The 14,085-nt window shown below is 42.2% G+C and overlaps 1 protein-coding gene across 3 annotated transcripts in view; it reads right to left on the bottom strand.

Annotated features, from left to right (window-relative positions):
- The window catches only part of ZFYVE1 (zinc finger FYVE-type containing 1), a 44,878-nt gene extending 34,844 nt beyond the window's left edge, over window positions 1-10,034 (bottom strand). For 2 of the 3 annotated variants that reach the window (XM_044924765.1, XM_006055199.3), the window contains exons 1-2: window positions 9,807-10,034; window positions 7,527-8,467 (exon numbers count right to left, since the gene is read on the bottom strand). In XM_044924765.1, coding sequence (XP_044780700.1) covers window positions 7,527-8,009 — 483 coding nt within the window. In that variant the 5' untranslated portion in view covers window positions 8,010-8,467; window positions 9,807-10,034. The remainder of the gene's footprint in view (window positions 1-7,526; window positions 8,468-9,806) is intronic. The other variant, XM_006055198.3, reaches the window with a different exon arrangement.
- Between the last annotated feature and the right edge of the window lie 4,051 nt (window positions 10,035-14,085).

Below are 14,085 nucleotides of genomic sequence, written 5' to 3'. Positions count from 1 at the left end.
ACTCCCCAGAAAAGTCCAGCCAGCCATCAGAAGGCTTCCACGTGACACAATCTGCAGGACCAACTCAAGAGTAGTACAGCCCGGAGATGCAGCCACAGGGAAAACATACACCGTCAACTTAATGAGAAATCTGCCTAGTATACTAACCCCGACTCAAAAAAGCCAAATGTTTACCAAATTCCAGAAAAAAAAATCAATCACTTCAAGGAACTGACAGACCAGAAAAAAATTAGAATCATACAAACTGGAGGTAACCTGAAATAGTTAAAGATAGGTTCCCTGAAAAGCTGACTCACAGTGGTTTTGATGGCTTGCATGGGTCAAATTTTAAACAGCCCTGGACTAAACAAAATAGCCTCCCAGGTTAAATGCCAGGAGTCTGTTACAACTGAATAAGCCCAAGGCTGAGTGAGCTCACAAGATGCTGAGCAGAAATTAGAGGCATATAATAGGGGTTCTTTCATCTTCCTGTTTGTCTGAGTCATCCTCAACCCCAGTTTCCCAATAATATCATACAATGCCCTCCCCCAACTACTATTACTAAACAAAAGGGACTTTTACTTGGCTTTCTATGAGTAAAAGGTCGTGGAGGGAAATGGAGTCTCTACTGTTGTACCAATTACTGCTTATTATTTTGACAGACAGCTCCTAAGCAGATCTATGGGAGGGGTTTTTTGTTACATTTTTTAACATGGCACCTAATAACCAAGAGTAAATATATTTGTGTTTTGACCAGAATTTGCCAAAGGGCTAACCAGCCACAGCACCAAAATGAGTCCTTATACTATAATAGTCTGACCATTCGAAGAGAAAAATAAGGAAGTTCCACAAGTTAGACAATTATGATCCCCAGGTTCCTGACCTACCGACCGGTTAAGTCCTGAGGGGTTTCTGCCAGCTTCTCTGAAACAGAGGTCCTGGGAAGAGCAAGCCCCTGGAAGGTACCCTAGACCAGGCAGCAGAGGACAAGGCCCCAGGGGGTCACCTGCAGATGAGTCTAAGACAGAAGCAGAAAAGAAATGGGACAGACCAGCACAGCCTGTTTGGGGTCAAGGATTCCCATACAGTACAAAAACATCCTCAGCTATTTTCCATTCCTGAATCCCACTAGAATAATGTCTCTTTTAGCCAATTAAAAAAAAAAAAAAAAAGGCCAACTCCCAGTGTTCTGAGCCACACTATTCTGGGACTGTAAACAAGTGGAGCAGCCAAACAACGTGATGGGTCTTCTTAAAGGAACGGTCTCAGTGAGATGAGGTCCACCACCGACTTCACTGAAGGACAGGAAGGCATACCCTGGCCTTCCCTTTCAGACAGGGCTCAGGGCTCTGGATTTCTAGGCTAGGAAGGCCTACCCCAGGAGACACTTTCTTAAGGGTCTCATGGACCACTCCTGGGTCACTGGGCTTCCTTATCACCCCACATGTTCAGCAGGAGGGGATTTAACTTCCAGAGCTTTTTGGCATGAAGAGCACACAGCTACCCTACCCTACCACTGGGGATCAGTTAGCATGAGGATGAAACAGGGGCAAGAGATTGTTAGTGTGCTGCTCTGTTCTTATAGCAAGTTTGTAGAAAAGAGACAGTGAAGAATGGAGTGGTTGTAAAAAGGAAGAAAAACTTGGGGTTTAAGTATTTATATATACATATATTAGATGTGGATCTGTGTATATATAAATGTATAATTTTGTGTTTTATATATATATATATGTATATAAATTTTTTCACCATTTCTGTGACTAGAAATATTTCAGCAAGACAAGATGTCTGAATCCCTCACAAGACTCAACAAAGAGAAAAATACTACCCCCTACCTCCATTAAGAACTCTAATTGTTAGAACTTTATTCTTCTAACCTTTGAGTTATTTGCTAAGGGCGTTGTCTCTAACTTCAAGAAACTATAGATCTCTTGTCAGTGTGGATCATTTACTTATTGCGAGTTTCTAAATAATGGACCCATGAGTCTCTGGTTTTCCAAGTACAGTTCCAGTAATGTCTAGAAAAATCAATGAATACAACACAGAAGGTCTAACCATTTCACTAGAGAGGTTACAAAATATACCAAAAGATAATATTGATTTCAGCTAAATTACTTCTGAGGCACAGAAAGAACCAGAAGAGGGAATAAAAAGTGGTGTATTGGTTAAATGTTTTCCACTTCACTGGAATTCAGGTCTCCTATCAGAACAAATCTTCATCTCTTAGATCAGTTTCAATCTCAGCACCCTTGACATTTTGTACCAGGTTATTCTCTAGGTGGGAGTTACCCTATGCATTTTAAGATACTCAGCAGGACTCTGGCTTCTACCCACTAGCCAGAAGCACATAATCCCTGATGCCCCGGCAGTGACAATTAGAGGAGTCTCCAAACAGTACCAAATGCCCCCCCACCCCTACCCCTGGGGGCAAGCAAAATCACCCTTGGTTGAGAACTACTGTGCTAGATAATAACAAATGAGATTACTTTAACTTTTTCTTTATTATGTGAACTGAGTTCTTAAAAGTTTTATCAATTTAAGTCTGGGGTTTTAAGTAGGTGTTATTTGCACAAACCAAATGCCTAGGAGTCACTACTGAGTTCTCTCCTTCACTCACCCACCCAACATACCAGCAATCCAAACTTTGCCACAAATTCATCAATGTTTTTCCATCTCACCATGACAATAACTGCACCAAATCCAGGCTCCTTCTCCCCTCTGCATCTGCTACAGCCTCCTACGTGGGTTCCCTGCTTTCCTCTTGCCCTCTCCTAGACACTACAAAGTCTCCTAGTCTTCACACCAAAGTCAAGAGCATCTCTAAAAAACTTCCATCAGCGCAAGTGACCTTCTAGCATAAAGCAATCTGGTGCCTCCCACAACATTTAAAATCCACACTTATTTCCATGGCCTACAAGGCCCCACGCATCCGGCAACTGCTTAGCTCTGCACCTGCATCCTCACCACTCTCTGTCAGCTCACTCCAGCAACACAGGCATTCTTTCTCTACTCAAACATGCCAGCCCACCTACTTTCTGTTCTCATTTTCCTCTGTCTGGAGGTCTCTTTCCCCAGGTGGTATTAACCATCATGTCTTTGCTTAAGAGTCACCTCTACAATAAAACCTTCCCTGACCATCTGGCAAAAGTGGCTTCTCAGTCACTCTTCCTTGATTATACATTGAAACCACCTTTTTTATGTGTTTTACATGTGTGAACTTTGCTTTCCTCCCTTAATGGTAAGCTCTTATGACGGCATGGACCAAGCCTTATCTCTGGAGCCTAGAAAATGACTGGCACCAGCAGATATACACCATAAAGGTGATGAATGAATGAAATGTCTTTGGCTAGTAGGCCAAATGTGTCCATTTAAGAGCCACCAATGAGTTCCTGCTTCTGAGACTAAAAGTCAATCTCTCCCCAAATTTGCCATTCCAGTATACACTCAAATGGCAACGGGTCAATGATAAAATTGTCACCTCCAAAAGGAAGCTTTTTGTCCTCCCAGGTCTTCCAAAAGAAACTAAATAATATGCAGATCACAAACAACAAATCTTAGGAGATTCTAGGCCAGAGAATTTGAGGGAACCTCACATAACAGTAACAGCCTACAAGCTGCTAAAATCATCCCTATGCACTCAACTGAAAATGATCAAAGCCCACAAATGCCTAGAAACATGCAGAGAAAAGCAAAATCGGGGCCTAAATCATGAAATCTTCACTGATATGAGGAAGGAGTTCTTCAATGCTAACAGTCCTGCATTTACACAGAGCTGTGTTTCATTTGATCCTCACAGTAGCCATGAGGAATTGGTAAGCTGATGCTACTGACCAGAATGAAGTTTGATTAGAACATTTAAATGACTTGGTGAGAGAGAACAGAAGTATTATAGCACAAGGATCTTGGAGCGCAAATCCTCTGCCACTTATTGTAACTTGACCTTGGCAAGTCATTTCATCTCTCTGTGTTTCAGTGTCCTCATCAAGAAAATACACTGCTTCTAGATGATATGCTGTATTCCCCTAAAATGCATATGTTGAAATCCAACTCCCAACGTGATAGCATTAGGAAGTAAGGCCTTTGAGAGGTGATTCAGTCATGAGGGTAGAAATCTTATGAACAGGATTAGTGTGCTTATAAAAGACACTCCAGAGAGGTTCTTCCTGCAACGTCAGGACATGATGAGAAGACAGCTGTCATGAACCAAACACTCATCAGACACTGAATCTATCAGTGCCATGATTTTGAACTTCCTAGCCTCTAGAACCGTGAGAAATAAACTTCTGTTGTTAATAAGCCTCCCCATCTATGCTATTCTGTTATAGCTGCCCAGCTGACTAGGACTTACACTTAGTTCACAGGCTGTGGTAGGGTGAAAGTGCCCCCACCCCACCTCCAAAGATGCCATCCTAGTGCCTAGAACCTGCAAATCCGTCACATCATGGGGCAAAAAGGCTTTGCAGATATGACTGAATTAAGGACCTTGAGGTGGGGAGAATATGCTGGATTATCCAAGTGAATCCAATGTAACCACAAGGATCCTTGCAAGAGGGAGGCAGAAGGGCCACAGGCAGAGAAGCAAGTGACAGCAGAAGAAAAAAGATGGAAAAGGGGATTAGAAGATGTTAACACTACTAGCTTTGAAGCTGGGTGGTGGGGCCACAAGCCAAAGTACACAAGAGGCTTCTTGAAGCTAGAAAGATAAGGAAACAAATTCTTCCATAGTCTCCAGAAGGAACACAGCCCCATCAATCCATTTTAGGACTTCTGATCTCTGACCTATAATAGAAAAACTTGTCTTAAGTCACTAAATCTGTGATAATTTGTTACAGCAACAGTAAGAAACTAATACAGAGCTATCTGTCATCAGGATTCAATGAGCGCAAATGCTATGCATAGTGCCAAGTACCACAGTAAGAGCTCTTTAAATTTTAACTATGATGAGCCAAGACCAGAACCCAGGGGAGATTCAGAGAAGCACTGCAGGAACAAAAAAAATAAGGTTCAGAAATTTGGTAGTATTGATCTAAAGGTAAAATGCACATATCATTTGACAAAGATTCCATTTCTAAATAGATTTATAGAATATTCAATACATCCTTGGTTGTAATAACTCAAACATCCCATAATAGGCTAAAATTATAGAAAAACCATTCAACCAAGTACTAGGCAGCCTTTAAATAATGAGGTAAACCCCAAAGTGGAGATAAGGAAAGTTCTACAAGTATCCTTTGGTGAAAAACAGCCAAGGACAGAGCAGCAAGTATATTAGATTCCCTTTTTGTTGAAAAATTTAAAAGATGCATACATATGTTCATAAGCATACGTGACAAAAATTCTAGAAGGGCGCATAGTTAACTGTTAATGGTGAATGTTCTAACAAAAGAGACCAAGAGCATGGAGTAGGAGGGGAACTCTTGTCATTGTATGTCCTTTCATATGGTTTTAGCCTTTTTACTAAGTATGTGTGCGATATTCATTTCTAAAAAACTGAGGCTGAGATGTGACATCACCAATCAAGTATTTAAGGGCTGATATGTCCACCATTGTATGACCCAGGGCACAACACAGGGTCCTGCACTCCAGGAGTTTACAATCGAGCTGAGTTCATCATCTAGATTTATATCAGACAATCACCTCTCTAATTGTTTCAGACCTTCACATTAGAAAAGGGAACCAGATAGTTTCTCCACGTACGTTACCACTATGACTCTATGAGAACAAATCTCCACCTAAAATTCTCATCTAATCCATTAGTCCCAACCAAAGCTGCTTGCAATTAATAAACTGTTATTTCCTGGGAAGTAGTCAATGTTTATGAAGGAGAAATCTTTACAGAATAACCCAATTATATTATATATATATATATATATATATATATATATATATGACACATTACAAGAAAAACAGGTGCACAAACAGTTGGATTTGTCTTCTTTGGTATACATTCTTCTATTTTCTTAATTCTCTACTAAGAAATATCTATCAATGCTACAAAAAAAAGAATAAATTACAGCCTCCTCCCCTTAAGAAACACTCTTTTTGGTGTTGACCCAGTATCCATGAGGATTACTGGTCATCCCAAATCTTCCTCTCATTTTATGGCACTGACAACACTGCAAAGTATTCCACATTAAAGAGAACTGGTGGTAAAACCAACAAGAATCATCCAAATCCAAGTGTTCCATTTATAAATATTTAGTCCACACTGTCACCCAATTAGAGCATAATCCATAAAGGAGACATTATTGCTAACAAGGGAGGCAGAAGGGGATCTGGGTCACTCTTCCATAACTCTATTAGTTCCTTTCAGCCAAGAAAGAAAAGCCTGTGTTAGCAGAGTAGCTGACAATACATGTACATAGAAATCATGATGCAATTCATCTCCATAATCTTATCTAAGGAGGAAAAAGACTGATGAAAAATATTTGAGGGTAATTAGACAGTTTCCAAGTGGTAACTTACAAACGTACTCCTCCAATCTGGAGGCTTGAGGAGTCATCACAACCAAAAGTACTGGATGTACCACCAACACTCCCTGATACTGACAAATACAACAAACTGATGCTGACTCCAAATGCCAGGCCGGGTGATAAGGGCCTTTCCATTTCCATTCCTAATTTCTTTGAATCCTCTCAATTGCTACTACGATGTGGAAGCAAAATTGAGGCACGGAGTTTAAATAACTTATCTGTGGTGATACAGTCCATAAGTGAAGCCAGGATGTGAATTCAAGCAGTCTTCATTCCAAAGTACAGAAATGATGATACTAGCTAGCTTCAGTGGAAAGTACATTCATTCATCTACCCCCTTTACCAAACGGCCCAACGGTCACACACTTTCATTTCCCCAACTTGCTCCTATTATCACTCACCACCCTCTCCCTAGCCCGGAATTAAATATTTCTCCAGTCCTGTAATCACAGATGCCCTTACTGGCCTCTACTGACCAGAAGCTAATATATGAGAATAAGAGCCCATCTGGAGAGGGTACTACCCTTAGGAAATGCCCACTTGTCAAAGACCTGTCTCCCAATGGAGCTAGCAGGGTTATGACTTACAGCCTTCCACTCCCCTGGGACCCACCAAAAAAGTCCGTGTTTCTTTCTCTGTACACACAGTCTCTTCTCATTCACATGTATTCACAACTTACCAAAGTGCTCTCATTCAGAAAATGGTTCTAAATCAGTTCTTTCTGATAATAATGCTAATAATAATAATGACAGCTATCATATACTGAGTATTCATTATCTAACAGGCTTTACAAACACTGTGTCATTTCTTCCTCACGACAACCCAGTGAAGCAGGCACTGCCCCCAGTTTACAGATGAGAACATTACGGCTCAGAGAGGTAAAGTCCTGGTAATTCAGCCCAAGGTCATGCAGCTGGTTAAGTGACTGAATCTGACTCCATGCAACTTAAGCTTTCGGAAGTCTTGCCTCTTAGCGATTAAAATGTGAGCTCCTCCTGGACGTTCCCTGAGAGTCACCTGCCAACAACACATCTCCTCCACTACCACATGAATCCTAGATCACTGAGCGCTTACCTGAATTTCTTCATTTTCATCTACTAGGAGGAAACTCACAACCTTCTCAGTCATCTTCTTCCTCTTGGTCTCCTCATCCATCCCTTCCTCTTCCAGCAACTCCTGGACCTTAGTGACATGGTACACAGTAACGGGGTGCCTCCTTTTGTTACCCCCAGAATGAGTCCTCTTCTGGCACTCCAGGCACAAGTTGATTTTACAGGTCTGGCACCTCACCACTGCCCTCTGCTTCACACCTGGAGAGTGCCCATTGGGGCCCTTGCAGGGGTCACAGTAAGGGACATGGCCAGCTTTGAGTCTGATCCGCTCATGGTTTCTCAGGCGCTCCTGCCGATGGAGTTCCTCCTCACAACGGAGACACTGCAGGCTGCAACACTCATCACACTCGAAGACAGCTTCGTCAGTCCCACTGCAGGTGTAACTTTCCTGGCACAGCAGCCCTGGATTCAGGCCCTTCTCTGCTGGGGAAGTCTGGGCACTCATATTCAGACTGGAAGGAAACCACCTACCATGTAACAGTAACTGGGCTTTCCCCAGGGCAAGTGAAGACAGTGGTGTTGAGTCTGAAGACTGCACACAACTTCCACAGGGTTCTGAATACCCTAAAAAAATGTGTTTTGTTTTTTTAAAAAAAACAATCGATGTCCTATTAGAATTCTTCACACACTCACAAATGTTCCAATGTTTAATTTTCTGCCTCTAAGACTCTTGAATCAGCAGCAACGTTGATTTGGTTTGATAGTTTCATCTTCCATAAAGTGCAGGCAAATATGTGGTCAAAATCAACTTGAAAGGGTCTTTTGTGGCTATCTGAGAGAGATCTGATGGATTTACTGAGGTGGGCTCATAGGTGGGGCCTCAGCCGCAAGGTTTTGGTAATGAAAGAGTGGTCAGGAGCTTTTCAATATTATCCAACCTCAAGTCAATATTTCTGAGGATACCTACAATAGAGGCAGGAAAAGTATTTCACTCATCTAAAAGAAGTGCACCTTTATAAAAAGATTGTGATTAAATATGAGGCCAAAACTCCCAAGAGAAATTTCATTCTTGAAACTTAAATACTGACTCATTCTGATCCTAGAAATTTCTCCTCAAAATCATGATTAAGGCTGTTCCTTTTAAAAACAACTACTTATAGGATCAAAGCACTTAACAGACTCTGTCGCTTTATTTCCCAGTCTGAAATTCTCTGTTCCTTGAGTTATTAGATTCAGATCGAAAGCACTAAGCAAACAGTCCTTGAAGGGACAACGTTCTGCACCCGTCCCTGCGCTCCACAATTGGGAGAGGCGAAGAAAGATGCCTGTAAAAAGCTACAGAAGCAATAATAATAAACTCTAGCTCCATCAAAGTCCTGGGCAGGTCCAAAGACCCTTGTAACTGGGCTGTTTCAACTCTAGACAGATGCCTATTAAGGACTCTCAACCTGGAAAGAGTAACCATTCTACGGTACTTAAAAATAACTATTGTACTTCCTTTCCTCCTTTTCTCTAATTGCAAAAAAGGAGCGACAGGAGACAGAATTCCTTCACTATGGCCCACTGCAAAGCCAGGCATGCAGTGAGTTAAATAATTTTTCTCTTTGTCACTCAAAACCCAACTTTAAAATAACTTAAAAAAAAAAAGAAAGAAAAATAAGTGGAGCAAGAAAGGGGCTTTTGTCCCTTCTACAATCATATTTCTAACTCCCCTTCGCCTGGACACCCATTCTAATGCTCCAACGAAATGTAAAGCCCTCCTTTCAGGTATTCAACTCCTCCCATACAGAAATCAATCTATCCATCTGATTTTTAGATAAACAGGGAAGGCGAAGGAATGACTAGTAGACCTTATTTACACCCTAATCACAGACGTGCCCAAGCAGCTCCCGCAACGTTAACAAAAATCAAAATTGTCACAATTGATTAAAAATGTAAAACCAACCTTCAAAAGGATACCTCTCCAGCCACCAAGACCCAAGCAAACAGTCTGCCCACTCGGACTCCCACCTCAGCGCCTCTCCCCAGCCGGGGATTTCTCACCCTTCCTTCCTCCCAGGCAACACCACCTCAACCCGAGGGGCTGGAGCAGGATCTAAGAACAAAGAAGGTCCCCCCAAATCTCCCCCACGCTGGCAGAGGCCAGAGCCGGATCCATTGTTTATACCACCCCACCCCCACCCCAGCCGCACCCGGCCCCCCCCCCCTTCCTCCCGGGGGCAGAGGGAGCTCCAGGGCTATCGCTCGCCCGGCGCAGGGCCGTGCCCTTCCCTCCCTGACCGCGGCGGCCCGGGAACCCCACCACTAAGCAGTTCCGTCGCGGCGAGGCGGCGTCCGGGAACCACGGGGCGCCGGTGGAGGCGGGGGCTGTTCTTCAGGGCACCGGTGGATCCATCCCCATCTCCATCTCCGCCCCCCCTCCTCCTTCGCTGCCTCCCGGGCTTCCTCCTCTCCTGTTGTCAGTTAGGATCAGCTGATCGGAGTGAACTTCTCCCCGCTCGGACTAACAGGAAGGCGTGAGCGCTGCAGCCCACTAAGGGAGGAGCGGGAGAGGTGGAGCCTGACAGCGGCGAGGGCGGAGAGGCGTGCGCACGGCCTCCTGGGAAGTGTAGTTCCTCGGAGTAGCACCCTTCCCCAACTTCCCGGAAGTGAAGCCTCTGAATGACTACAACTCCCGATACGGAAGACGCTGCTCCTGCGAAGAGGCGCTAGAGACAGGCTCTCGAGCATTATGGGACTTGGAGTTTTTGCGCTGACTGTGGTTTCCGCAGGTTTCAGCACGTTGTTCTGGGTAGTGGCCAGAGAAGGAGTGGCTCTAAATTAGAGAACTGATGTAATATGTGGTATAGGCCAGGCAAATAATTCGATTTCAAGTAACTTTTATAGCACACCATTCCTTCAGAAATGTGTTAAAAACAGGCAGTCTCCAGTTACCCAATTTCGTCTTGCACAAACTAAGACCAGAAAGAATTTATATGAGAATATAAGTAGTCTTGGAATGTTCTGCAAGCCAAACATTATTTTTTTTTTCCTCCATTAATTTATTTCTCTGACCTTTCCTTACTTACCTTCAGAACTTCCAAGTTTTAAATCAGCTTTTGGTAAGAGAGAGGTACATTTATCCTGGTAAATTTTCAGGCTACAATACAAGCTAATGGTTAACATTGTTACCTGTTTTTTTGTTTGTTTGTTTGTTTTGGAAATTGTCTTTTATTCAGTGCTTTCACTTTTTGTCTTTTCTATTGTTTCTTAGAACAACACTGGAAGAAAGTCTGGTGTAAAGAGCACTGGTCTGAGATGCTGAAGACTGTGATTGTTCTAGAAAGCTCTTGGGCAAATCATGCAACTCTCTATGAAATAAAAGGATTGTATCCATGTAATCTCAAAGATCCCTGCCAATTCTCATGTCCTCTGACTCTGTCCTGATAATTGTTAACCCAGGAGAGACACCAATGGTTGAGTGACTCGCCAAGGTCATAAAGCAAATAATTGACAAAGCTGGGACAAGAACCCATCTCCTGAATTACAGTGAGATAATTTTTTACCTGATGATTCAAGGGACATAGTTAGACCAATAGTAAAGCCAAATCTACATAATACAGTATAAGTTATTTGTGAGGGTTATATTGCTGAAAATCATGTTTTCAAGACTGGACAGATAGCCAACAGTTGGACTAATAGCAAAACTTCGTTGAGAAAGCCACATCACAAACCAAGATACTAAGAACTAAGCTATCTGTAGCACTTTGTAATTTTCAGGTTTTAAAGAGAGAAGAGGAAAAGAGGGATTTTAGAAATGAACTTAAGATAAAAGATCTTGAGCTAGGCTCTAAGGATTGGCTAGCATGTCACAAAATTTCCCTAGAAGGTTTTATTTCTAACCTACCACAATAATTTTTTATAATCTTAATAGTTTGCCTCATACTCCTAACCATAAAATGAGGATATTAATATATCTTGAGGACAAAATGGTATTTAAGTAAGTAAGTAAAGTCGCTTCAGTCATGGCCGACTCTTTGCAACCCCATGGACTGTAGCCTCCCAGGTTCCTCCACCCATGGGATTTTCCAGGCAAGAATACTGGAGTGGGTTGCCATTTCCTTCTCCAAAATGGTATTTCAGTTCAGTTCAGTTCAGATCAGTCGCTCAGTTGTGTCCGATTCTTTGCGACCCCATGAATCGCAGCACACCAGGCCTCCCTGTCCATCACCAACTCCCGGAGTTCACTCAAACTCACGTCCATAGAGTCGGTGATACCATCCAGCCATCTCATCCTCTGTCGTCCCCTTTTCCTCCTGCCCCCAATCTGTCCCAGCACCAGAGTCTTTTCCAATGAGTCAACTCTTCCCATGAGGTGGCCAAAGTACTGGAGTTTCAGCTTTAGCATCATTCCTTCCAAAGAAAACCCAGGGCTGATCTCCTTTAGAATGGACTGGTTGGATCTCCTTGCAGTCCAAGGGACTCTCAAGAGTCTTCTCCAACACCACAGTTCAAAAACATCTTCAGCGCTCAGCTTTCTTCACAGTCCAACTCTCACATCCATACATGACCACTGGAAAAACCATAGCCTTGACTAGACGGACCTTTGTTGGCAAAGTAATGTCTCTGCTTTTCAATATGCTCTCTAGGTTGGTCATAACTTTGCTTCCAAGGAGTAAGCAAGCATCTTTTAGTTTCATGGCTGCAATCACCATCTGCAGTGACTTTGGAGATTTTTTAATCCTTTTTAAAATTTTAAATGGCATTTAATCCTCCAGTACTTTGGCCACCTGATGCAAAGAGCCAACTCATTGGAAAAGACCCTGATGCCGGGAAAGATTGAAGGCAGGAGGAGAAGGGGATGACAGAGGATGAGATGGTTGGATGGCATCACCAACTCGATGGACATGGGTTTGAGCAAACTCTGGGAGATAGTGAGGGACAGGGAATCCTGGCATTCTGCAGTCCGTGGGGTTGCAAAGAGTAGGACATGACTGAGAGACTGAACAACAACTGGGAGATAGTGGAGGAGCCAGAGAAGCCTAGTGTGCTGTAGTCTGTGGGGTCACGCAGGGACTACAGATTTGACTTAGCAACTGAACAACAACAAACCCAGTGGTTAGCTCATGGAAGGAGCTGATATGATCAGGGCACATGGTAAGCATCTGGGTGTTTGTTGGTAGTGTTCAACTCTTGACCTTCGTAGTAGCTGTACCAATACTCACTAGATTTTGCTTTACACAATTATACGTTTTTTGTACTTTCCCATTTGTATACAGTGCAATACAATACAATACAGTTAGTCACTCTGTGCAACTGCATGGATTGAAGCCTGCCAGGCTCCTCTGTCCATGGAATTCTCTAGGCAAGAATACTGGAGTGGATAGCCATTCCCTTCCCTAGGGGATCTTTCCAACCCAGGGATCGAAACTGGGTCTCCTGCAGATTCTGAGCCACCAGGGAAGCCCATTTGTACATCTCACCATAAAAAAATAAAATTTAAAAATTTTTAATAAGAAAAAACTGAATAATGCAAAAGGTGACAAGAAAGTAGAATCTACGAGGTAAGCAAACCAAGCTTATGGACTTACTGATTTCCTTAGGTCACTCAGCACAGCATTTTAAAGGTCTTAACCCCAACAAGACATACAAAACAAGTAAAAGGTTTCCAGGTTTGTCATTTTAAAATATAATAATCTGGGGAGCAAGAGGCAGCCGGCTGGGGGAGGGGGAAAAAAATAAAATAAAATAAAATATAATAATCTATTTCATCAGATTATGTTTGAGTCCACCAACCTATGAGCTGTATTTTCCTTCCAGTAGTTAAGGCAGAAGTTGTGAATCAAACTGCCTTAATCAATAAAAGAAATGATTTGGCTCACATAATTGCACAATCTGGTGATTATCATTTCTGCCAAATCTCAATCTTGGGGTCAAATAACATATTTAAGATCTTATTTCCTTCTCCATTTCTCATCTTTGAGAAATGCACTCAACCAATTTTTGACAAAGGTGCAAAAGCAATTCAGTTACAGGAAAGACTGTCTTTCCTTTATCTTTGAGGAAGAATGATGCTGGAGTAATTGCACACAAAAAAAATAGGTAAAAAGAAAAAAAAATTAACCTCAACTTGAACCTCATACCTTACACAAAAATTGATTAAAAACTGATCATAGATGTAAATGTAAAATGCAAAACTATAAAATTTTAAGAATAAAACGTGAGAAAATCTTCAAGACCTAGGCTAAGTAAAGAATTTGTTGACATGACAGTAAAAGCACAATTCATAAAAGAGAAAATTGATACAATGAGATGTCAACAAATTAAAAACTTTTTCTCTGTTAAAAAGGTACTAGAAAATACCTTGATCTCTAGCTGTGCCAGTCAGATTTTCTGCCCAGGGCATTTAAAATTAACATCCAAAAACAGTGAATAGAGTGGACATTTGCTACAGAGAGTGTGCTCAATATATAATCTCTTTTCTGTGTTTGGAGATATACCTGTTGTGTGAGAGTTGATGAGACATTTGTTCAATCAGTGGGCTGACCATGGACCACGAGTACATAGTAACAACATTAAATAAATAAATAAAAACAGTTTGG

Source organism: Bubalus bubalis, chromosome 11, assembly GCF_019923935.1.
Source record: "Bubalus bubalis isolate 160015118507 breed Murrah chromosome 11, NDDB_SH_1, whole genome shotgun sequence".
NCBI lineage: Eukaryota > Metazoa > Chordata > Mammalia > Artiodactyla > Bovidae > Bubalus > Bubalus bubalis.
This window is presented reverse-complemented; position numbering and strand designations above follow the sequence as displayed.